This window comes from Eleutherodactylus coqui, chromosome 4, assembly GCF_035609145.1.
Source record: "Eleutherodactylus coqui strain aEleCoq1 chromosome 4, aEleCoq1.hap1, whole genome shotgun sequence".
Taxonomy (NCBI): Eukaryota; Metazoa; Chordata; class Amphibia; order Anura; family Eleutherodactylidae; genus Eleutherodactylus; species Eleutherodactylus coqui.
In genome coordinates, this window is record NC_089840.1 from 20,645,496 (window position 1) to 20,672,136 (window position 26,641).

General features: G+C 45.8%; 1 protein-coding gene across 1 annotated transcript in view; it reads left to right on the forward strand.

Moving 5' to 3' along the window:
* SAMSN1 (SAM domain, SH3 domain and nuclear localization signals 1) overlaps positions 1–25,822 on the forward strand; it is a 37,832-nt gene extending 12,010 nt beyond the window's left edge. Inside the window, exons 2-8 of the mRNA XM_066599119.1 lie at positions 2,166–2,237; positions 6,267–6,422; positions 16,183–16,318; positions 17,980–18,131; positions 18,389–18,589; positions 21,095–21,245; positions 25,461–25,822. Coding sequence (XP_066455216.1) covers positions 2,166–2,237; positions 6,267–6,422; positions 16,183–16,318; positions 17,980–18,131; positions 18,389–18,589; positions 21,095–21,245; positions 25,461–25,660 — 1,068 coding nt within the window. The 3' untranslated portion in view covers positions 25,661–25,822. The remainder of the gene's footprint in view (positions 1–2,165; positions 2,238–6,266; positions 6,423–16,182; positions 16,319–17,979; positions 18,132–18,388; positions 18,590–21,094; positions 21,246–25,460) is intronic.
* Positions 25,823–26,641: the final 819 nt, after the last annotated feature.

Consider the following 26,641-nt stretch of genomic DNA (forward strand, 5'->3'; position numbering starts at 1 on the left):
GTCAGTGTCTATCTGCATGGCACGTCTTCACCTGGCAATCATTGCCCACTCTTCCTTGCGAAAGCGCTCCAAATCTGTCAGATTGCAAGGGCATCCCGTGTGCAGCGCCCTCTTCAGGTCACCCATAGATCTTCAATGGGATTTAGGTCAGGTCAGGGCTGTGCCATTTCAAAAATGTTGATCTTCTGGCAAAGCCATTCTTTTGTTGCTTTGGGTCGTTGTCATGCTGAAAGGTGAAATTCATCTTCAGAGACCTGAAGGTTTTCTGCCAAAATGGACTGATATTTGGAACTGTTCATAATTTCCCCAGTTCCAGTAGCAGAAAAACAGCCCCCCACATAATGCTGCCTCCACAGTCTTCACTGTGCGTCTGGTGGTCATCTGGTGATGCGCAGTCTTGGCTTTGTACCAAACATACCTTTTGGAATTATGGCCAAAGGTTTCCCCCTCGGTCTCATCAGACATAACACGTTCTCCCTCAGACTTCTGGCAGACCTGATGGAAGTTTTAGCCAAACATATCCGAGCTTGGATGTTCTTCTTTGTTAGAAAGAACTTCCATCTCACCCCTCTACCCCATAACCCAGTCATATGAAGAATATGGGAGATGGTTGTCACCTGCACTACACAACCAGTACTTGCCAGGAATTCCTGCAGCTCCTTTAATGTTGCTGTAGGCCTCTCGGCAGCCTCTTGGATCAAGTTTCTTCCGGTCTTTTCAGGAATCTTTTAAGGGATGTCCAGTTCCTAGCAATGTCTCTGTTGTGCCAGATTTAATCCACTGCTTGACCATCTTCACATGCAATGTCTTGGGAATGTCTTGGCCCCTTCTCCTGATTGACACCTTCCCAGAATCAAATCCCTTTGATGTTCTGTAAGATCTTTATGGACCAACTAAGAAAATGTCAGGAAAATCTCCTAGAAGAGCCGAACTTTATATATGGGGGAATCAGAATCCCTGTAAATAATGGCGGCGGAGTGCTGACTACTATTTAATATGAGGTTAAATGTGATTGGCTAATTCTGAACTAACCACACCCCCAGATATAAGAGGGTGTGAACACTTATGCAACCACATTATTTTAGTTTTGTTATTTAGGTTTTTCCACCCTAAAATATGTAAGTTTGTCTTTCAATAAAATTGTACTAATAACGGGTCACACGGAGGGGAAATAAATGTGAAATGATTCATTTTTGTCGAATATTTTAACATGACAAAATATGGTATTTTAACAGGGGTGTGCAGACCTTTTATATCCACTGTATATGATATCAGCGTTATTGGGCAATCCTCACTGATAGTTTCTGGAAAATATTTAAGCTATAAATGCCATGACAATTTCAGAACATCTTAAAAATTGTTGCCATGAATGTTTTATCTCCTAACCCACATACTGGCACCATTTCCCTTCATGTTATCTTTGTTCTATTCTAGAAGGTTCTATCTGGAGGTTTTATCAACTTTAAAACAGGTGGGCAAAAACATGACTCCTGTTCATATTCCCTATTAGGGCCTATGCACATCACATAGTGGGTTTTCCTGCTCAGGACCTTCTCTATGACCGAGAATGTAAAGCTACTTAGAAAGAGTTCTGATGGACCTTCTGTTGTCTTGCTAGTAAAGGCTATGTACACCTTTGCTGTCTTTTAATCAATGTGTTTTGGGAAATTAAGACTTTTTGTAATCGGTTTTCATTAAAAATTTCTGTTTGTTTGATCTCTATGTTGTGCCTTTTCACTGAGCTATTATGTAGAGCTGTATGACAGTGTCGGGGATTGGTGAAGGAGATCAGGAGGACAGAGAAAGCTACTATTACTGAGGGTTGTACTTCACCCTGGGTGAATTTTCTGCTTTTGTCAGCAGTAAGGGGGACCAGCAGCTATTCAAGAGAGGATTGAAAGATAGCTGTGTAGTATTAAGTGGGCGTGGTTTATGCTACACAGCCTCTAAAAGAGAAGAGGGGAGGGGGTGCTGAGCTTGTGTGTATTATGAGACAGACCAGCAGATCAGTGCTGGGAACAATCCTCAAGCCAGAAAATTGAATGCTGGTGAGCCTGCAAACCAAGTATGAGACTTTCTAAATGCATGAGAAGGACAAGTCAATGAAAAAAATAGACAAGTGCATCTTTTTTTTCCTTTAATCCCCATCCTTTCTGTTTTTGCAGCGCACCAGCAGCTTTGGGACCTTCGAACGATTTAAGAAACCTTCGGTTTCCAAGCCAGAAGATTTGAATGAGGTCTGTGTATACCGACACCTCACTGCATTTATCTTGCTGCATCAATAATTACACATCAGACCTAAGGAAGAGTTTTGCAAATTACAATGCTCCACGTTATATCCTCTATGTCATGATGGCGCTGAGTAGTTTGCAGGGTTTATGCAGTGTGTGAAAGGAAGGGATGATGAAAGCGCTATGCTATGTGGAAATGATCAGTGGGGAGCTTCTGTGTTCTATTTTTTTCACTCTTCTGACCTTGAGGCTTCTCTTGAGAATTTTTGTCTGCCGAACACAGTAATGACTACAAAAACATGAAGGGATGCAACAATTAAGCACAAAATACAATCCGCTAAATGTTTTTTAATGAGGTAAACAGGCAGGTAGATAGATAGACTGTCTTCGCTGACAGGGCTCATTATAGTGAAGCCCCACCTTTGATGATCATTGCCTGCAATTAGTAAAAAGTATGAACATTCTTTCAAACGTTGTTACAATGAATCTAAGTAAAAAATGAAGCAACTATTCTTGATTTGGTATTCTGCGGAAGGCTCCTCTGCAGACTAATATGTCTCCATGGTTGCAGACTACAAAACAAACCAGCATGTAGTCTGATCCTTCATTATGTACTAATTTGTCCCATCTACCTGTTATTCTTGCTAATCTATTGACAGTAGGAGAGGGGGCATATCAAATGAAGCAATGACATGACTACAGGAAGAGACAACCAGTGCTGGCCTTAAGGCCCATTTACACGCAAAGATAATCTATTAAATGATTGAAATATTGAAATTTTTAGCAATCTTTTTGCATAAAGTGTTAATGGCTATTGATGGCCATTAACACTTTATCATCTTCATTTGCAAGTAAGTGGGCCTTTATGAGCTGTTTGCAGAGCCCATCCTGCGATTAATCACACACCCAGCTGTATGCAGAGCTGCATTGTTCTCGTCACAGGTATCAGCAGAATACAATATTAACTGCCGGCTCCACGCGAAGATAACCGCCTGCGGCCTACTAACAGATAAAGCAAACTACTTTATCTCCAGTAGTTTAGAACTAGGCTCATAACATAAATACAGCCCCAGGACCAAGCTGATAACATAAATACAACTCAAGAACTAGGCTCATACCATGAATACAGCACAAACCAATCTCATAACATAACTACTGTAGCAGAACAGTGATTGTGTTGCAGAGGCACATGTTGTCTGAGAGTGGTGCCTCAGAACATCAGAGGAGGGGAGACAGAGCCAGGAGGAGGAAAATGCTGCTGCATTGAGTAAGAAAGTCATCTGACTGGGCTGACCTAAGGAGAGAGATGGTCCCTAACCTGCATCTGCCTGGTGCCCTCCCTATAGGCTGGTGGCTGGAGCCTTATGCAACCACATGGCTGACACATAGCTAAGGCCAGTCATGCAGACAACATACAGGGTCTATTCATAGTAGGTAAGCATGGAGTCGCATAGTACTGCATAGGAGCTGCAGACACAAAACAATAGCATTTTTCAAATCAAATCACGGAGGTGAGCGAAACAATGTACAAAGACATAACTCACAGAAAAAGAAGCCAAATATGCATCACCTGATACTGCAGGGCTGGCTCAATCACCATATTCCCTAGTAGCATGCAGACAGCCAGATTTCAATAGGAGGGAGCTAAATGTTCAGTGCAGACTAATGTGCAGCCACTCAACTCAAGAATGGGGGAGGGGTGACTGCAGACAACATAGTCTGCATATATGAACTGATACCAAGGATGCCAGCCATAGATACGTGTGCCACACCATACAGGAATAGAACTCCTACTGGCAAAGCAGTGGATTACCTTGTATCACCACAGTGCGCCACACTGGCGGGGCATCCTGGGATCACCCAGCATCTATAGCTCACTGCAAGCAAAAAAACACTGATAAATGTGGGTCTTAGCTTGCATTTTGGCCAAAACACGTGAGCTAAATAAAATTACAGAGGTGGGAGAATAAATGTACAAAGACATAACTCACAGAAAAAGAAGCCAAATACGCATCACCTGATACTGCAGGGCAGTCCAGTTACCACATCCGCTAGTAGCCATTTTTCAAATCATGACTATTCACAAAGTTGCTTCATTTCTTTGTTTAGATGCACCGAAGCAGAAAACAATGGCTGCAAAAGTCTACACATACTTTAGATCTTACATCTTTGCAATATTTTTTTATTTCAAGTTTTCTCCTATTTTTTAGATGTTTTTTTTTACTATGCTGTGTTGTAAAAAATCTAATAGTACAATGACGAGAGATCATAGTGGGGCTATATTTTTATTTCAATTAAAAAATTCAAGTACTCTTGTAACGATTAACCCCAGAGATAGTATGGCCTCTGCGTCTAATACCATTGTGCAAATACACGTCTCGTAAACAGGCTTACGTCCGCATGACACCGGCCTTAGGAGAGGAGCAGTGATAGGAGGGGATATGAGTAGAGTGAGAACAGAAAGTGGTGGAAGTATAACAGGAGGAGGAGGAGATGCGGAACCAGGAAATCAAGAAGTGAGGCAGGGGAGGATGCAAGGTGCTGGGTAAGCAGGAGGGTTTGTGGAAGGTTGGAAGAGTCCTTGGGAGTCCTGTGATTCAGACTCCATTGCCGACCCTCAGCCGTCCATTCACTCTGACTGACACAATGTGCAGGATAATGTGGGGGCGTGGCCAGATAGTGGGAATGGAGGAGGAGCTAGCCGGGACAAGTAGCAGCTGAAAATCAGGACTGTCTGGCAGGATCCTGGATGGTTTGGGGAATATGGTTAATCCCCAAAAGTCAGTGCTTTAAGCGAGCCCTAAAAACATATCTCTTTAGAGAGGCCTATAATGCACGGTTATTACAGATAATCTTCCTGATCATAACTCCCATTTAATGATTCACAGAAATTTGATATCAATAGAAACAGGAGTTCAAAAATTTTCATTTAGCAAAACTGTCTACCTTAAGACTATCATTGTTGTCCAAAGCAACCAATCAGGGTGCAGCGTTAATTTCTCAAGCTTAAAAGTTGCGCTGTGATTGGTTGCTATGGAAAACAAGGATAGTCTTGATGTTAGATAATTTTACTAAATGAGGCCCAAAAAGTTTAATTCGTCATTTTTAGTAGGGATATATGGGACAAAATGGCTACCTGTGAAGACAGAAGAGCATTTTGTGTCCTTGATTTTCACGTCTACCAGTCTGTTATTGGTGTGTAGCGTCATTTTTGAACAAAGTGTATTTCGTACCCGGCCGTCCTACACATATGGCTTCTACTGCAGCTGGAACAGGAAATCCCAGGTTTCATCTTCCAACAAGACGCCCCCTTTCCCCTTATTGTCACAATGAAGTCAGAAGTGACCTCAATAGGCAACTACCAAACAGATGGATCGGCTATGCAGGTGGTGACCATAGAGAACGTCTTCCTTGGCCCCCACATTTCCCAGACCTTACACTTTGCAATTTTTTGCTCTGGGGAAGTGTTAGAGTCTATATGCCCCTCCTTACCACCCACCATGGTATGCGGCATCCCAGAAGTCATTGCATCCGTTAGTCGGATCTGCTGCAACATGTATGGCAGTAACTTGACTACATGCTCCATGTGTGTTGCGTGACAAAGGGGACCACATTGACACCTCTGATGGGGAAAACATTTTTGATGTTGTGAAACAAAACTTTTTGAGTTTCTGTTTCCATTTATATCAAATTTCTCCATCTGAGTGTCTTTTAATGGGAGTTATGAGGGTCTAGCATCAGGAAGATTATCTGTAATAACCCTGTAATGTATGTAATGTCTGGTTGAATCTGCACAAGCTCCTTCTGATGTGCAAAGTGCTTCAGAGCATGTTGGTGCTAGAAATAATGAAGATTATTACATATGATAATAGGTGGCTTTTCCTACAAACTGAACAATACAATGAAGGTATATTACAAAGATGGTAAATTATATGTCTGCTGACTACAGTCAATGTTAAACAATTCTGCAAATACAGTTCGTTTAGATACACTGTTGAAACAGCCACAAATAATGTGTATTCTTCATGCAAACAGATGGGCGAAACAGGAAGTTTATGTGAAGCCGGAGGAGGAGTCACAGATAGCGATAAGGCATCAAACAATGCTGGAAGTCTGACTAAGAAAATGAAAGCCATATCACTTACTATGCGGAAAAAGATGGGGAAAAAGTATATTAGAGCTGTTTCTGAGGTAAGGAGAATAATACTATTCATGACTTTATGTTGGGCCGATTTTAGTATTTTTATATCAACCTGTTTAGGAGTGAACGTATTCTGCCAAATTACAGTTATAGCATATCCTTGGGATATGCCTTCATTGTGTGTGCAACTGGGGTCTCACTTCTTGCAATTTCCACAGAGCAGGAAAATGAGGGTCCTGTGTTAGCCCTTATGAAAAGAGAGTCGGTAACTTTTGCTGGGCACGCGTTGAGCAAACTCCAGTGAAGAATATAAAGGATGATGGAAATGGCAAAATGCTGTCACACAGCTGATATCGGCAGTTTTGTAGACTTAAAAGGGGTTTTCCCACTAAAAAATGTATTCCCTATCCCCAGGACAGAGGATGAGTGTCTGATTGCCAGGGAATAATCACTGGGACCCCTAGCAAACTCGAGACTGGTGCATCCGGTGGCCCCCTGTGAATGGGGCGGCAGTGCCCATGCTCCACCACCGCTTTCACTTCTATGGGACAAGTGGAGATCAATGTGCTTTGCAGTCTCTCTCCACTCCACAGAAATTAATGGAATGGTGATCCTTTCACCTGGGGCATTCTAATGCACTGGTCTTGGCATAATTGGAGTCCTATCGGTCAGATCCCCAGCAATCATTTATACCCCCATTCTGTGGATAAGGGATGAATGTCTTTAGGGGTTAAAGCCCTTTAATGGACATTGTGCTTTAGAATCATTACAGATGGTCACCTTATCTTATAAATCAAGATTGGGCAAGCCCGTTGTGCCCCCTGGATTTTAGACCAAGTCAATAGTCTATGACTGAGTGGTGCAGACTCTCTCCAAACAAACCAGATCATCATTGTCTGCAATTTCTGAATGTAGTGTCTAGGCAGCTCTCAAAGAATGGTCTGGAAAAGGTACAATTTTCGTGGGCAAATGTCCATCTTCAATGTGCTGATCCTACCAAGTGGGAGTTTACCCCATCCCATCCCCTAAAATCTCACTCCAAGCTATGGAGGAAAGATTTACTTGTATAGTTTATGTCAAAGACTTGATTTAGGTTCGCAGGTGGCTAAATCCCCAGATATTAGACACCTCTCCCCATCTGAAGGGAAACAGTTCCCGGAGGTGATCTACCTCTTTGGGGGGTAAAGTAATGTTCGGTATTTTAGATTTTTGAGTGTTAACTTTGAAATGACTAACTCTGGAATATCTAGTGAATTCCCGAAGAATGATGGAAAGCCCAACTCTGAGGACAGAGACATAAAGTAATAAATCATCACCAAGGAGAGAGAACTTATACTCCTGACCCTCCATACATGCCCTTGAATCGATTTATCTTGCCTCAGAGCATTAGCTAATGATTCCATGACCACAATATAAAGATAAGGTGAGAGGAGTCAGCCTTGCCTGGTCCCACTCCTGATCGGGAAGGGGGCAGACAAGGACCCATTGACTCGTACTTGTGCCGAGGGACTATGGTAGAGTGACATGACCCAGGCTAGCATTCTCGGGTCTAGGCTTATTTTAGCAAGGGTTGCCTCCAGAATCCCCCACTGGACCTTGACAAATAATTTTTCTGCATCTATAGACAGAAGACACAGGGACCCCCTGACCTACAGACACTAGATGTTAGTGACAAAGTTTTAATTGTATTGTCTTGGGCTTCTCGCCCCAGGACGAACCCAACTTGTTCTATGTGTATGGGGCACGGGAGGAAAAGTGTACTTTTTAAACAGGATTTTTAAAATTAAACTATATTGAACTTTTTTTACACAGAGGACCTGAAGTTACAATCATTTGATCGATAGGATAGTACAATGTATTACTTAGGTAGTTCATTCTACAATGCCTATGAAGGCAGCCTATTAGACTCTGCCAGAGGCAGTGTGCCATAAGCTGAATTACATGGCCGAAATGCCAAGCTTCCGGCTTCCATGGGAACCTATTGATACCTTGCGATCACATTGTGGGGTTGCAGTGGGTGGCAGGAGGAGCCTCCTTTCCTTATTATCTTCTTACATGCTGCTGTTGCTATTGATTGTGGCATTTAAGGGGTTAAACTTCCAGGATCTCAGGATTCTCCACTCTTGGCAGTTAGAGCAGGAGCCTGGCTGTCAGTAGGCAGTCAAGCCACTACCTTAAAAGATGTATGTGTAGGTTTAAAGCCCATTAGTGTATTGGCAGTCACTAAGGGGTTAACACAACAAAACTCATTGTAAGGCAATTGAAAGGGCAAATAAACTGTGGCACAGAAAGTTATCACAACCTGTTAAGTCTCAGGTTAAAGCGACCTTCTGGCCTGGACAAACAAACATGGCCGAACCACTTTTCTGACTACCTGATGTACCCTGTGTATAGTCAACCCTACATGCTGACTGACTGGCCGGCACGACTCATGTCAATTATTGCAGGTGTAGAGTTTTTCTAATCATGCATACTAATACATAGTGAAGCTGGTTCGGCCATCTTTGTTTGTCCAGCCTTAGAGGGTCGCTTTAAACTTTGCTACATCTTGTATGCAGCTTCTTGCTGTGTTTTATACTATACTATATTGAACTAGAGATGAGCGAACACCAAAATGTTCGGGTGTTCGTTATTCGGAACGAAATTCCCGTGATGCTCGAGGGTTCGTTTCGAACAACGAACCCCATTGAAGTCAATGGGCGACCAGAACATTTTTGTATTTCGCCGATGCTCGCTAAGGTTTTCATGTGTGAAAATCTGGGCAATTCAAGAAAGTGATGGGAATGACACAGTGACGGATAGGGCAGGCGAGGGGCTACATGTTGGGCTGCATCTCAAGTTCACAGGTCCCACTATTAAGCCACAATACCGGCAAGAGTGGGCCCCCCCCCCTCCCAACAACTTTTACTTCTGAAAAGCCCTCATTAGCATGGCATACCTTTGCTAAGCACCACACTACCTCCAACAAAGCACAATCACTGCCTGCATGACACTCCACTGACACTTCTCCTGGCTTACATGCTGACCAACCGCCCCCCCTCCCCCCCACAGCGCACACCAAAGTGTCCCTGGGCAGCCTTCAGCTGCCCTCATGCCACACCACGCTCATGTCTATTTAGAATTGCGTCTGCCATGACGAGGGACCGCAGGCACACACTGCAGAGGTTGGCACGGCTAGGCAGCGACCCTCTTTAAAAGTGGCGGAGCGATAGCCCACAATGCTGTACAGAAGCAATGAGAAATAGAATCCTGTGCCACCGCCATCAGGAGCTGCACACGTGGGCATAGCAATGGGGAACCTATGTGCCACACACTATTCATTCTGTCAAGGTGTCTGCATGCCCCAGTCAGACCGGGCTTTTTAATTCATAGACACAGGCAGGTACAACTCCCTATTGTGAAGTCCCTGTCGACCCACAGCATGGGTGGCTCCCTGGAACCCACCGGTGGTACACAGAAATATCCCATTGCATTGCCCAACACAGCTGAGGTAGTAATGTCGTGCTTAATGCAGGTGGGCTTCGGCCCACACTGCATGCCCCAGTCAGACTGGGGTTCTTTACAAGTGGACAGATGTAGTAAAAACTCCGTGTGCACCTACAGCATGGGTGGGTGCCAGGAAGCCACCGGCGGTACATAGAAATATCCCATTGCATTGCCCAACACAGCTGAGGTAGTAATGTTGTGCTTAACCCTTTCCAATCCAATTTGTATATGGTTTTCCTAGGGGGCTTACTCTTTTTCTGCCGTTATACAACGGCGCTATATGCTGGCTAAAGCCAGTACTGCATGAGCTGACACGTAGGATAGGCTCCGACAGCAGAGAGGCTGGCAATATACAGTAAGAGAACCCCGACGGACGTCTACCAACAACGGAGCTGTACAGCCTTAAACCCTAATGTCTTCACAGGTCACACAGTGGACTGGAAAGGGTTAATGCAGGTGGGTTTCGGCCCACACTGCATGCCCCAGTCAGACTGGGTTTCTTTATAAGTGGAAACAGATGCATTTATAATTCCCTGTGGACCCACTGCCTGGGTGGGTGCCAGGAAGCCAGCGGCGGTACACAGAAATATCCCATTGCATTGCCCAACACAGCTGAGGTAGTAATGTCGTGCTTAATACAGGTGGGCTTCGGCCCACACTGCATGCCCCAGTCAGACTGGGGTTCTTTACAAGTGGACACATGTAGGTTAAACTCCCTGTGGACCCACTGCCTGGGTGGGTGCCAGGAAGCCACCGGCGGTACATAGAAATATCCCATTGCATTGCCCAACACAGCTGAGGTAGTAATGTCGTGCGTAATACAGGTGGGCTTCGGCCCACACTGCATGCCCCAGTCAGACTGGGGTTCTTTAGAAGTGTACAGATGTATTAAAAACTCCGTGTGCACCTACAGCATGGGTGGGTCCCTGGAACCCACCGGCGGTACATAAAAATATCCCATTGCATTGCCCAACACAGCTGAGGTTACGTCAGCTGTAATGCAGGTGGGCTAAAAATTAATTTGATTACACTGTAGGCGAGGGCCCACAAAAATTGCTGTATCAACAGTACTAATGTACATCCCAAAAATTGGCCATGGCCAGCCAAGAGGGCAGGTGAAACACATTAATCGCTTTGGTTAATGTGGCTTAAGTGGTAACTAGGCCTGGAGGCAGCCCAGTGTAACGAAAAATTGGTTCAAGTTAAAGTTCCAATGCTTTTAAGCGCATTGAAACTTTTAAAAATTGTTCTGAAAAATTATTTGACTGAGCCTTGTGGCCCTAAGAAAAATTGCCCGTTCAGCGTGATTACGTGAGGTTTCAGGAGGAGGAGCAGGAGGAGGAGGAGGAGGAATATTAGACACAGATTGATGAAGCAGAAATGTCCCCGTTTTGGATGGTGAGAGAGAACGTAGCTTCCATCCGCGGGTGCAGCCTACGTATTGCTTACGTATCGCTGCTGTCCGCTGGTGGAGAACTGAAGTCTGGGGAAATCCAGCCTTTGTTCATCTTGATGAGTGTAAGCCTGTCGGCACTGTCGGTTGACAAGCGGCTACGCTTATCTGTGATGATTCCCCCAGCCGCACTAAACACCCTCTCCGACAAGACGCTAGCCGCAGGACAAGCAAGCACCTCCAGGGCATACAGCGCGAGTTCAGGCCACGTGTCCAGCTTCGACACCCAGTAGTTGTAGGGGGCAGAGGCGTCACCAAGGATGGTCGTGCGATCCGCTACGTACTCCCTCACCATCCTTTTACAGTGCTCCCGCCGACTCAGCCGTGACTGTGGAGCGGTGACACAGTCTTGGTGGGGAGCCATAAAGCTGGCCAGGCCCTTAAAGACTGTTGCACTGCCTGGGATGTACATGCTGCTCGATCTACGCACATCCCCTGCTACCTTGCCCTCGGTACTGCGCCTTCTGCCACTAGCGCTGTCGGCTGGGAATTTTACCATCAGCTTGTCCGCAAGGGTCCTGTGGTATAGCAACACTCTCGAACCCCTTTCCTCTTCGGGAATCAGAGTGGGCAGGTTCTCCTTATACCGTGGATCGAGCAGTGTGTACACCCAGTAATCCGTCGTGGCCAGAATGCGTGCAACGCGAGGGTCACGAGAAAGGCATCCTAACATGAAGTCAGCCATGTGTGCCAGGGTACCAGTACGCAACACATGGCTGTCCTCACTAGGAAGATCACTTTCAGGATCCTCCTCCTCCTCCTCCTCCTCAGGCCATACACGCTGAAAGGATGACAGGCAATCAGCCGGTGTACCGTCAGCAGCGGCCCAAGCTGTCTCTTCCCCCTCCTCCTCATCCTCCTCATGCTCCTCCTCCTCCTGTACGCGCTGAGAAATAGACAGGAGGGTGCCCTGACTATCCAGCGGCATACTGTCTTCCCCCGCCCCCGTTTCCGAGCGCAAAGCAGCTGCCTTTATGGTTTGCAGGGAATTTCTCAAGATGCATAGCAGAGGAATGGTGACGCTAATGATTGTAGCATCGCCGCTCACCACCTGGGTAGACTCCTCAAAATTACCAAGGACATGGCAGATGTCTGCCAACCAGGCCCACTCTTCTGAAAGGAATTGAGGAGGCTGACTCCCACTGCGCCGCCCATGTTGGAGTTGGTATTCGACTATAGCTCTCCGTTGTTCATAGAGCCTGGCCAACATGTGGAGCGTAGAGTTCCACCGTGTGGGCACGTCGCACAGCAGTCGGTGCACTGGCAGCTTAAAGTGATGTTGCAGGGTGCGCAGGGTGGCAGCGTCCGTGTGGGACTTGCGGAAATGTGCGCAGAGCCGGCGCGCCTTTACGAGCAGGTCTGACAAGCGTGGGTAGCTTTTCAGAAAGCGCTGAACCACCAAATTAAAGACGTGGGCCAGGCATGGCACGTGCGTGAGGCTGCCGAGCTGCAGAGCCGCCACCAGGTTACGGCCGTTGTCACACACGACCATGCCCGGTTGGAGGCTCAGCGGCGCAAGCCAGCGGTCGGTCTGCTGTGTCAGACCCTGCAGCAGTTCGTGGGCCGTGTGCCTCTTATCGCCTAAGCTGAGTAGTTTCAGCACGGCCTGCTGACGCTTGCCCACCGCTGTGCTGCCACACCGCGCGACACCGACTGCTGGCGACATGCTGCTGCTAACACATCTTGATTGCGAGACAGAGGAGGAGGAGGAGGAGGAGGGTGCTTTAGTGGAGGAAGCATACACCTCCGCAGATACCAGCACCGAGCTGGGGCCCGCAATTCTGGGGGTGGGTAGGACGTGAGCGGTCCCAGGCTCTGACTCTGTCCCAGCCTCCACTAAATTCACCCAATGTGCCGTCAGGGAGATGTAGTGGCCCTGCCCGCCTGTGCTTGTCCACGTGTCCGTAGTTAAGTGGACCGTGGCAGTAACCGCGTTGGTGAGGGCGCGTACAATGTTGCGGGAGACGTGGTCGTGCAGGGCTGGGACGGCACATCGGGAAAAGTAGTGGCGACTGGGAACTGAGTAGCGCGGGGCCGCCGCCTCCATGATACTTTTGAAGGACTCCGTTTCCACAACCCTATACGGCAGCATCTCAAGGCTGATGAATTTTGCGATGCGGACGGTTAACGTTTGAGCGTGCGGGTGCGTGGCGGCGTACTTGCGCTTGCGCTCGAACACTTGCGCAAGCGACGGCTGGACGGTGCGCTGAACTACACTGCTGGATGGGGCCGAGGACAGCGGAGATGAGGGTGTGGGTGCAGGCCATGAGGCGGTAGTGCCTGTGTCCTGAGAGGGGGGTTGCATCTCAGTGGCAGGTTGGGGCACAGGGGGAGAGGCAGGGGTGCAAACCGGAGGCGCTGAACGGCCTTCGTCCCACCTTGTGGGGTGCTTGGCCATCATATGCCTGCGCATGGTGGTGGTGGTGAGGCTGTTGGTGTTGGCTCCCCGGCTGAGCTTTGCGCAACAAAGGTTGCACACCACTGTTCGTCGGTCGTCAGGCGTCTCGGTGAAAAACTGCCAGACCTTAGAGCACCTCGGCCTCTGCAGGGTGGCATGGCGCGAGGGGGCGCTTTGGGAAACACTTGGTGGATTATTCGGTCTGGCCCTGCCTCTACCCCTGGCCCTGGCCACCGCACTGCCTCTTGCAACCTGCCCTGCTGATGCCCTTGACTCCCCCTCTGAAGACCTGTCCTCCTGAGTAAGCGTTGCACACCAGGTGGGGTCAGTCACCTCATCGTCCTGCTGCTCTTCCTCCGAATCCTCTGTGCGCTGCTCCCTCGGACTTACTGCCCTTACTACTACCTCACTGCAAGACAACTGTGTCTGATCGTCATCGTCCTCCTCACCCACAGAAAGTTGTTGAGACAGTTGGCGGAAGTCCCCAGCCTCATCCCCCGGACCCCGGGAACTTTCGAATGGTTGGGCATCAGTGACTATAAACTCCTCTGGTGGGAGAGGAACCGCTGCTGCCCAATCTGAGCAGGGGCCCGAGAACAGTTCCTGGGAGTGTTCCCGCTCCTGAGCAGGTGTCATTGTAGTGGAGTGAGGAGGCTGGGAGGAAGGAGGAGCAGCAGACAGAGGATTCGGATTTGCAGCAGTGGACGGCGCAGAACTGCGTGTTGACGATAGGTTGCTCGAAGCACTTTCTGCCATCCAGGACAGGACCTGCTCACACTGCTCATTTTCTAATAACCGTCTCCCGCGTGGACCCATTAATTGGGCGATGAATGTGGGGACGCCAGAAACGTGCCTCTCTCCTAATCGCGCAGCAGTCGGCTGCGACACACCGGGATCAGGAGCTCGGCCTGTGCCCACACCCTGACTTGGCCCTCCGCGTCCTCGGCCGCGTCCACGTCCTCTAGGCCTACCCCTACCCCTCAGCATGCTGTATTACCAGTGATTTGATTTCACAGGCAGGAAATAAATTGGCGCAAGACTGCAGGCCAAATATAATTTTTGCACTTTTTGGAAAACGAACGGCCCCACTGCCTTTAGTGAATGAATAATCTAAGTTTAATAACTGTGCTGTGTCCCTGCTAATGTGTCACAGAACGTGAGGGTAGCAGAGTTATGATAACTCTGGCAGAGCAGGTATTTTTTTTCCCAATTAAGGAAAGCAAATGGCGAAGCCAGCAGTAAAGCGTAGCTGGGTGCGTCTGATTTAGCAATGTTTTTCACGCAGCTCACACGTGTCCACAGCCCTTAGGACGGACAGAGGCTGGACAAATAGATTTGTTTTCAGTTTTTTCCCACCAAAAGGCAGCACTGCGTATATTCAATGAACATGAGAAGTTTAATAACTGTGCTGTGTCCCTGCTTATGTGTCACAGAACGTGAGGGTAGCAGAGTTATTATAACTCTGGCAGAGCAGGTATTTTTTTTCCCAATTAAGGAAAGCAAATGGCGAAGCCAGCAGTAAAGCGTAGCTGGGTGCGTATGATTTAGCAATGTTTTTCACGCAGCTCACACGTGTCCACAGGCGTTAGGACGGACAGAGGCAGGACAAATAGAATTATTTTCACTTGTTTTACAAGCAAAAGGCAGCACTGCGTATATTCAATGAATAATAACTGTGTTGTGGCCCTGCCTATACAATTCTTTCCCTGCAGTATCAATGGAGGGTGGAATGCTCTGCAGAGGCGATTTTGAGAAGCCCAAAAAAAATGCAGCACAGCTAACAGCAGCCTGAACAGAACTGCACACGGATAAATATGGCCCTAGAAAGGACCGTTGAGGTTCTTGAAGGCTACACTCACTCCTAACACTCTCCCTGCCTATGCAGCACTTCTGTCCCTAATGCCAGGTGCAACGCTCTGCAGAGCCGATTTTGAGAAAAAAAAAAATGCCACTGCTAACAGCAGCCAACACACAGCTATCAGTGGCCCTAATAAGGACCTTTGGGGGGTCTTGAAGCCTACACTAACTACCAATTCTTTCCCTACAGCAGCTCCGGTATAAACAGCACTGTCCCTCATCTAACTCACCAGGCATCTGAGGCGAGCCGCGGGAGGGGCCGACTTTTATATTAGGCGAACACCTGATCTCGCCAGCCACTCACAGCAGGGGGGTGGTATAGGGCTTGAACGTCACAGGGGGAAGTTGTAATGCCTTCCCTGTCTTTCAATTGGCCAGAAAAGCGCGCAAACGTCTCAGGGAAGTAAGTGAAAGTAACCAGAACACCGCATGGTGTTCGTTACGAATAACGAACATCCCGAACACCCTAATATTCGCACGAATATCAAGCTCGGACGAACGCGTTCGCTCATCTCTATATTGAACGCTTGGCACCCGGTAAAGTTTATAGATGCCATCAAAGTTTGTGACAACTGTAACTGTCCCTTATTACTTATCACTTCCTTTTCTTATTCAGAGTGAAGAGGTTGACGGGACTTTTACTTATCGAGACCCTGATCAGGCAGGAGGACTCGCCACAGAAAAAGCCACTCTCAGACCCAGCGAATCTGTTGAAAGTCTCTATAGCCTGAACAGCGGTCAGAGTTCATCCAGTAAGTGTGCATTAAAATTGGACCAGTTAGAGAGCTTTTTCAAGCAAATACTATTGATGCCCTATCAATAGTTGATCGGCTGGGGTCCTCGGCCGATCAGCTGATCATGTGCCTGTTGTCAGGGATACAACAAACAGGAGTACAGAGAAGAAGCAGTTAGCTCCGACCCCCTGTGCAGTGGCTGGTGCTTGTAATTGCAGGCACATCTGTCATTGGTTTTAATGGAAACTGTGCCTGCAATTACGAGTTCCAGACACTATGCAAGAGTCGGAGCTATCTGCTTCTGTTCCATACTCCTGTGTGTTGTGGTGTTGACAGCAGGCGCTCAATCAGCTGATCGGCAGGGATCTTGAGTGCTGGACTGAAGTATAGGTCATCAATAGTATTTGCCTGGGAAAATCGCTTAAATTAAGTAATTAGTACATGTAGTAACATAAGATGTTCACTTACAAATATCGTTTAATATCAATTCAAGTAGAAAATAATTTTCTGAGTGGCGATGGCCAAAGTGATCTGACTGATGGGACATAAATAATTATTGGATGGGGTGGTACAAAAGTATCCATACAGCTGAAACTAATTTTAACTTGACATTTACATGCTCATCACACTTTCAACGAACTCGTGCGTATGTGATAGCCAATGTGATAATTAACAAACGAGCAAAGCGCTTTACAAAACGTAAATGATTTTCTGTGCTGAAAAATTCCTCTGAAGTGCTGGCCACTAGGGGGCTCTCTTCCTTCTAATTTGCTGTCCACTGCCTGTTGTCAAGTGCAGGAGGATGGCTCTCTCATGCAGCCATAGAAGTCTATAGAGAGAATAGGGGAAGAGAGAATCGCACTCAGACGTAGAGTGACCATGTGCAAGACTGAGCTTATCTGATCACCTTGACAATTTACCGAGGTGGACAAAAATTATGAACAGCAGGTGGCACTATTCTAACATTAGCTGGAATATCTGGGGATTGAAACATTTTCTAACCCCTTAACGATTATCAATGCGCCTTCTGACAGCCTGCAGCTGCAGGACATCTGTGAAGGGAGATCTCCCTCCATACTTTGCAGTTGCCGGCTGTTTCTTAAAGCCGACACCCGGCAGCAAAGCTCTGATAAACCACGTGGCTCATCTGAGCTGTTAACCTCTTAAATGCCGCTGTCAATCCCGACAGCAACATTTAAATCCCCGGAGCGATGAAACAAGACATACCGAAAGATGGAGGAATTTCCTTTTTTTCCCATTTCTCTCCACTTAGAAGTTTTTTAAAGTTTTTCAGTACATTATACGGCACATTAATTGGTACATTGAAAAATATAACGCGTCTCTCAAAAGACAAGCCCTCTTACAGGGACGTCGATAGATAAATAAAGGAGTTATGAATTCTTAAAAGAGGGGAGGAAAAAAACTAAAAAAAATGGTCATTCAATACAAAAAAATGTTTATAATTTTCGGCTGCATTTAAGTAGAAACAATGTTTTTTGTGGGATCAGTTTAAGGTTATTATACTGGTTCTTCTTTTGCCTCCAGTGCTAGTGTGAAATCACCGGTCTGTCCTCTATGAATGTAGTTCATGCAGTGGAAACACAATTCTAGCAAAAAGAGTAAAAATGTTTCACTTTGTAACAAAAATGTATATAACTAACTACAATTCTTCCCTCTAGGTGGCGTCACCAGCTGCTCTGATGGAACCAGTAACAGGGATAGCTTTAGACTTGATGATGAAATTCCTTATACCGGTCCGTTTTGTGGTCGAGCAAAAGTCCATACTGACTTCACCCCCAGCCCATATGACACAGATTCGCTGAAAATCAAGGTAAAGCGCCAGATGACAACCGCCCAGGGGCGTAACTATAGGGGGTGCAGGGGATGCAGTTGCACCCGGGCCCAGGAGCCTTAGGGGGCCCATAAGGCCTCTCTTCTCCATATAGGGAGCCCAGTACTAGAAGTAAAGCATTATAGTTGGGGGCCCTGTTACAAGTTTTGCATCGGGGCCCGGGAGCTTCACGTTGCGCCTCTGGTTGTGCACCCATAGTTCACCGTGAAATGACACGCTTTATCATTGTTTTCCAGAAAGGTGACATCATAGATATCATCTACAAAACACCAATGGGCATCTGGACTGGCATGCTGAACAACAAAGTTGGGAATTTTAAATTTATATATGTAGACATCATATCTGAGGAGGAAGCGCCCAGGAGAATAGTAAGGAAGAGAAGTAAGCGCCCGAGGCCGAAAACACTGCAAGAGCTTCTGGAGAGATTCAACTTACAGGTAGGAAGTGGAGCGTTTCATAGGCGGTGGCCTAGTGGTGGCTACTGGTACTTGATGGAAATTCCTCTATTAAAGCGGTTCTGTCATTAGAAAAAAAAAATCAATAATTACCTATTCCTCCCCAGACAGCCGTCTTGCCACATCTTCTCCTCCCCGATCTTCTCCTGGCTCCCAGCTCACGTCACCTCCAGCCGGTCGGATCCTCTTCTTATCGTTTTGGAGCGCCTATTCTCCGCATTCTTCTTCTTGCCGAGCTATTGGCGAGATTGCACATCCGCGCTCTCTAGCCGTGAGTGTTCATATTCTGTTTCAGCACGAGAACACGCATGCGCAGTCTCTGCAATAGCTCGCCATTCCTTCTAGGCAGTCAACGTTACGTCACTAGTGGCGTAGTGTACATTGCCCTGCCGGAAGGATACTGCCGAGTATGGACACTTCGTCACCAGAAGCAGAGGATTTGGCCGGCTGGAGGTGAGGTGACCTGGGGGACTGCAGGAGCTAGAAGAAGATGCGGTAAGAAGGCTGCCTGAGCAGGAATAGGCAAATACAATTTTTTTCTATGACAAAACCCCTTTAATGTCATCCCACATCTAATCCTGCCACATATATACTGAATGGCCCCTTTATTAGAGATATCGCCCCTTTCATGATTGGCGCTTCCCTGTATGGTAATTCTCCCTGTGCCCCCGGAGTGCGGCATAAAATCACGTGTCAAGTTTTCCGTGGATCAGTTTCAGTGTGAATCCACATTAGATGGGAAAATCCAGGGATCTGAGTGATTCCAACGAGGTTCGGTCATCGATGCTAGACTAGCCGGGGTCGGGATGTCACTGCCAACTGCCGGGGGCTTTCTCATTTAACAGTTTGCAGAGAATACAGAAAATGACAGGATCGAGGGAAAACATCCAGCGAAAGGGTCAGAGAAGGACCAGGTGATATATTTCCGCTGCTCAGTGATACAATTTTGCACTCTTTTGCCCCCTGAAGTCTCAGCTTTCTGTTTCTCATAGACAGCAAGGGCCCCGGAACTGGTCGTCTGCTGTTATAGCTCATCTGTGCTAAGGAATAACTACCTGGCATTCAGAAATGTTAGTTGGGGCACCAGCTGACTGTGCAGCATCTGTTCATCAGAACGATTCCTGACATCCTCCTCTGACCCCTTTCAGTGATGAGTTATTTCTACAGGATGTTTTTCCTTGATCACACCATTCTCTGTATACCCAATGCAGTTCGCAGTGAGAACCCGGCCCGGCTAGTCCAGCACCAATGACCGGATCTCGTTGGAAGTCGCTCAGATCACTGGATTTTCCCATCTAATGTGGATTCACGCTGAAACTGATCCACGGAAAACTTGTCACGTGATTTTATGCTGCACTCCGGGGTCACGGCTCTAATGTCCATACAGGGAAGCGCCAATCATGAAAGGATGGCTCTAATAAACGGTCATTCACTATATGTGCAGAAGTTACCTGATACTTGTGGCCTGTAGTTTATAATCCGCTTCTCCTTAGTGTAATTGGGATTGGCTCTCCATACACAAAGCTTGTGCTGCACTTCTACTTACAGATGTAGCAAGTGTCAGCTTGACCTTTAACGCATTATGATAACTCGGCTACAATGCTGTAAATGAAGTTATCACGCTGCGCCGGTCATGTTAACGACTGTTACATCTGTATATTCAGCTGCCGGGCACACCAGGCAGGAAGCTGGGGTGAGACAGAGAATGGAGGTGGATTTCAGACCACCTCGGACCCCTAATAGACCATGCGGCTGGGCTGGAGCCACTGACTACATCACTTCTCCCTGCTTGGTCGGACAGCGGGGTTGGTGCTCAGTGATACGATTACAGCCAATGTTAAGTAATGTCATTTCCCATTTCCCCCATGGGTTACTTCACGTAATTTCATGCTGCACTCTGGGGGCACGGCTCTAATTTCCATATGGGGAATCTCCAACCACCAGAGTGCCAGGGGCTGTAAAAAAGGGGCCATGCGGTGTATAATATATATTTTTTTAAACAATAGACTTTTATTGGCATTTCCAAAGTATACAAAGCAGATCCATACATGCATGTATAGACTAGTGTACATTAGTATACATGCAATTAACAACTTTACAGGGGGGTGGGGGAATGGAGGGTAAGAAAATAGGGAGGGGTCAAAGAGGAGGGATGGAACCTTAAAGGTACCTCCCAAGTGTACCTCATTTTTCCATTATGGAGGAGGCATACAGCCGGGCTTCGATGTATTATTAGAAAACGTTTTTTTTATGTATGTAGTGATTCTGCTTTATTTACATAAAACTAGAAAATCTCTTAACCTCTACTCGTCTTGTGCCACTTTTTAGCCAATTCAATGACGAGTACCGCCCCCCTTGTTATTGTGAGGTTGCCAAAAAGCTGACCGATGTGTGATTGTACCGTTCTCATCTGCACAGTATACCGGATACCGTCAGTATTTACATAATTTCTCTTGCGTCTTTTTACCGCGCTGTCATGTCTCCCAGGAATATATGTCAAGCCTTCTACTGAATGGATATGAGAATCTTGAGGATCTAAAGGACATAAAGGAGAGTCATCTCTGCGAGCTCAATATCACAAACCCCGAGGAACGGATGAGACTCCTGATCGCCATCGAGAACTTGCAAGATTGTGACTGTGAGTTATTGTATATCGCGTTACCTCAAGCACAACCATTCTGTCCTACAGATGAGCGAAAGTCATTACTAGAGATGAACTTTAACCCCTTCCTGCTGCGGCCTTTCTTCCTTTTTTTTCTTTTTTTTCCCCCACTTTCAAAAAAATCATGATTTTTTTAATTTTTCCGGTTACAAAGGTACACAAGGGCTTGTTTTTTGCGGGACGACTTTTTTTTTTAATTCCACCATTTAACAGACCATATAATGTATTGTGAAAGTTTCTAAGTGGGGAGAAATGGAAAAAAATTCAACTGCGCAATTTTTTGGTGAGCCTTTGTCTCTACAAGGTTCGGTGTTGTCTGTATTCCGTGGGTTAGTACGATTACCGTGATACCAAATTTATGTAATTTTTTTTTATTGTAGTATGACTTAAAAAAATGAAGTACCCTTTAAGAAATCATTAGCTTTTTGTTGCCATCCCTATAACTTTTTTAGTCTTTTTGTCAGTCAGGTTGTGTGCGGGCTTGTTTTTGCACGGGGACCTGTAGCTTTTATTACTATTTTGGGGTACATACAACTTTTGGAACACTTTTTATTTAATGTTTTGTTTGATTGCGCATACAGTATAATGCAATACTTTAGTATTGCATCATATTGAGTTCTGACAGACCGTTTATCAAAGCTTACCACATACACATCTTGATAGGCAATCAGTCATGGCAGCCCTAGGAACCCTTGGGGGCTTTCAGAAGGCCGCAGGCTGCAATGACAACCGTACGGCACTCTGCAATTGCACTGCAAAGGGGGCTGTTCAGGACCTCCGAAGATGAAATGACAGTGGCATTTAAAGGGTTAATAGCTGTGATTAGTGTACATGCTGATTGTGGCTGCTGCTGTCGGGTGTCAGTTGTCAAAGACGGCTGACACCCGCAGTGTATGTATGTATACAGACACCAGATGTGCGCTGTACGTGTACACAGGTTGTCACGCAAAAGCAAGCCTTCATAGAAAAAATGAAGCCATCATGGCGGTCGGAGGTCGGCGGCAAAATGTATTTTTAAAGATATTTAATTTTTGTAAAGTAGCGCAACATAAAGAACTATATAGATTTCGTACTGACCCTTTTTGCCCCAGTGTGTGCGCCGTAAAAACAAGACCCCACAAAAAAAGGGACAATTGCATTTTTTTTCGATTTCACTCCACTTAGAAATTTAAAAAAAAGTTTTTCAGTGCATTATCTGATCCATTAAAGGGGGTTTCCAGGGAATGATGACCTTTGCTCAGGTCAGCAGCAACCAGAAAGGGCAGAGTGGTTGTGAAGTAATTGTAAATTGGGGGAAAACCCCTAAATTAACAGACATGTAGGGTCTCCTATTGTCTAGTAGTGTAGTGAATGACATTGCCCACCTCCAATACTACCGTGTTTCCCCCGAAAATAAGACAGTGTCTTATATTAATTTTTGTTCACAAAGGTTTAACTTTTTCGCATGTATAGCTGCCTGGACACTATTTAAATTGACCTTTTTTAATTAACTGTTAGCAGGACTTAATTTTGGAGTAGGGCTTATATTTCAAGCATCCTCAAAAAGTCTGAAAAATCATTTTGCATCCTCAAAAAGTTTGAAAAATCAATTTGCATCCTCAAAAATTGTGGAAAATCATGCTATGTCTTATTTTCAGGGTATGTCTTATTTTCAGGGAAGCGGGGTATATATCTGATTTGCATATACAGAAATGGATTCATTTCATTAGTTTGCACTGAAATGTTTCAGTATTTGGTTAAGACTGATAAAAGGATAAAAGAAGCTCCCAAATATGTGTTCACACAGATCTCCGAAGCGTGCGCACCGGCCATTATCTTCAGGTGCTCCTTCCCAGCAGGTTCCAAAGCAGCTCTTGACTTTGAAAATACATACAGGATTAGACTTTATAGGTCAGAGCTTCATAGGAGTTTCAGGTAATCCCACGAAAGTTAATATAAGGACAGGCGAGGAGCATTAGGAAGATTCGTGGGATTAGAGGTGCTGAAAAATGTCAGTTTTAAGAGTCTTTTACTGTAGAGTAATACTTGTGTTAACTCCTAAGATGGTTATTCTGTACTTAAAGTTACATGGTGTTATAGAGATTCAGGATGGCAAGAAACCGAGACTTGTGTGCCACTCATTTAGGATTGTATAGAAACAGCATCAGAATTACAAAGTCTGCACTACCACTTTTACCCGATTCTGCCACAAACATGCCCTGTCCTACCAGAAGTATTTGGACACCTGAGCAAGAATCAGAACTCGTATTTATTTCCATATGTTAATACTTTGTGAGGTTCCTTTGGCCCTAATCACATAAGATACTTTCTACTAATGTCTGATACACTTCAGCTGGTATTTCCCTCCATTCATCCTGCAAATGTCTGCTATGATCTCTGAAAGATGATGGACATAGTAACATAGCCGAAAAAAGACATATGTCCATCCAGTTCAACCTATTACCCCCCAATGTTGATTCAGAAGAAGACAAGAAACCCCAATGAGATAGAAGCTAATTTTCCGTATTTAAGGGAAAAACAGTCCTTCCTGACTCCAATCTAACAATCGGAATAATCCCCGGATCACCGCCCCTTCTGAAATTATTAATGATTATAACATATATTATCGTATCGCTCAAGAAAGGCGCCCAGGCCTCTATTAAATTCTTTTTTCGAATTTGCCATCACCACATCTTCAGGCAGAGAGTTCCGTAGTCTCACTGCTCTTACAGTAAAGAACCCCCTCCTATGTCAGGGTAGAAACCTTCCTTCCTCTAGACGTAGAGGGCTCCCCCTTGTTACAGTCCTGGGTAAAAATAGATCTTGGGAGAGATCTCTGGACACTGTTCATATTTGCTGACCTAACATTCCAGTACGTCTCAAAGATGTGCAGCCGGTCCAATCATGGAACATCCATATCCTCAAACCAAAGTAAAACAGCATTGAATTTGTGATGAGCCGCATTGTTTTGTTGGCAGTATGGCTGACCATTCCCAGAGTATTATCACATTGTCGGCAGCACTACTGTCTAGAATGTCAGCGTACACCTCCGTGTTCATGGTTCTTGTCACTACAACCAACGGACCGAGACCATGCCACGCAACACATCCCCAGACCATAACAGAACCTCCACCATACTTAACTGCTGTCACAACACACTCAGACAAAAGGCACCCAGGTCTGTCTATCTGATGTGAAGATGGAGTACTGTGAGTCATCCCTTCATAGAACATTCTTCCATTTCTCAGCTGTCCAATGACTATGCTCCTCGCACCATTTGTAGACCAGATAATTCATCTTCTTGAGAGAATTTACCAGGCATTTGCAGGATGAATGGAGGGTATTACAAGCTGATGTTTATCAGATATTAGTAGAGAGTACGTCATAGAGAGTATCTAATGTCATTAGAGCCAATGAACCGCGCTAAGTATTACCATATGGAAATAAATAGTACTTCTGATTTTTGGGGGGGTGTCCAACTACTTTTGGTACAATAAATTGATAGCTATTGATTCTATGGGGGAAACGTATCAACATTTTTGATGCCACTTTTCTGGCAGCTGCTCTTCCCTTCAGTTCAGAATGTAACAAATTTATCAACAATGTTGCACAAAGTTGATACATTTGTTGCGTCTTTTAATATTGTGGGGGAGATTTATAAACTGAAAGCAAGGCTATCCTGTGCAAAAGTTGTATGACTTTTTGTGCTCTTTGCCACTTCGCGCCACTTTCCCTAAAGGGGGACACGATACTTTGTGGCTGCCGCAGATTGACACATTTATGTATAATTGGCATAAACTATACCAGAAATCTACTCCAGCTTGTAGCCGGTCCAGATTTCTGTGTAGGAGCATGGACGGGGCGAGATGTGCCTCTACTGAATGACAAGGCATGTGCCGGCAGGGGGCCTATGAAGCAGCTCATAATATCCCCCTGTATGTCTGTATGAGGTAGAGTAACTTTGGACCACCAAATTCCGCAACTTTTTAAAAAAGTTGAATGTCATAAAGGTCACTAAATCGTGGCCAAGTAGCAAATTACACCGACTTTTTTAGACACTTTGGAAAAGTGAAGTGAGAGGCGTAACGTCTGTTCTTGGTGCAACCCCAGTAATAACTTCGCCCCTGTGTCTGCCTTCCCCACTCTTTCAGTATTACACTTTATTTCCGGGGGTCACTGAGGAAAATAACGTTTCTGCTGCTGTTTTGACAGGTTCACAAGGCTCTGGCGCTGACTCGGCGGCGCTGACACTCAGTCCTGACACTGCGGCCAACAAGTGTGAACTAAATGACTGTCCGAGAGATTCGGGATGTTATATTACGTTGGAGAACTCAGAAAACAGCAAAGATGATGCCGAGTCAGAAAAATTGTGTGAATCCGTACAGAAAATCAGCATTACCGAATGCCCCTAACAAGCCGCCATTTGGACATTTGCCACGGAGGCACCGGCCTGTGTTCACAATTTCCACACGGCCGGCTTGTCAGCTCTTCACAGACTCTTTAGGGGTGAAGTTCTTGCGGCACAGTTTTAAATCTATAAGTATTTATTAACAATGTACAGAATAGCAGTCGGACCTGAGGCGGGGCGGATAGGTGGGGGCAGCAAATTCCAAAGGGGGGAGGGAGGGGTTAAATACCAATGACAAGAAGCGCCTATGACCATGTACTGTATGACTTCCACCATGGTTAACCAAGTGCAATACTTCAAGGAACTCATTTTTATATAATATTAGGCCAGCATTTACTGTCTGCACCAACGATCTACAAGGGAGCGCTCATCTATCGTGATCATCACTAAATATCTCATCAAGGACTATGGGGGCGGCCATCTTGCCTGAACTGCAATTAATAGAATTTAGAGATATGCTATACAGCAGCTCCATAAACATTTTGTACATTAGGGTACTCATTGACTTCTAAGGAAGATTATTGTGGGCATGCTCTGTGCAGGGAGGGAAGGAGGTGAGCTGTGACATTACCTATTGTGAATGGTGAATCCTGTGTTAGCTATATATAGGTGTCACCTTACATTGTAATCCTGCCTGTGATGATGATGAGATGACTCCTGGGAAGTTTTCTAACAGAGCAGGACGTGTTAGACTATTGTTAGGCCTAGTGGTCAGAGTGAGAACTGCAGGGTTTCAGGATTTTGTTTTTAGAACTATAGATCATGACATCAAAAGTGTTATGTTTTTGCGTGCAACTCAGCGCAATTTTTTCGCACTGTGAACAAGGCTTTTTTGTGCACATATCGGAGTATTTTACTATACTTTTTGCGCTCGCAGGGCAAGGTTTTTCGTGCGCGGAATTGCGCAGTGTATTGTGCTTCCCCATAGACATCTATGGAAACCTTTTGTGCGTAAAAGTGCACAAGAGTAGAGCACGCTACGTTT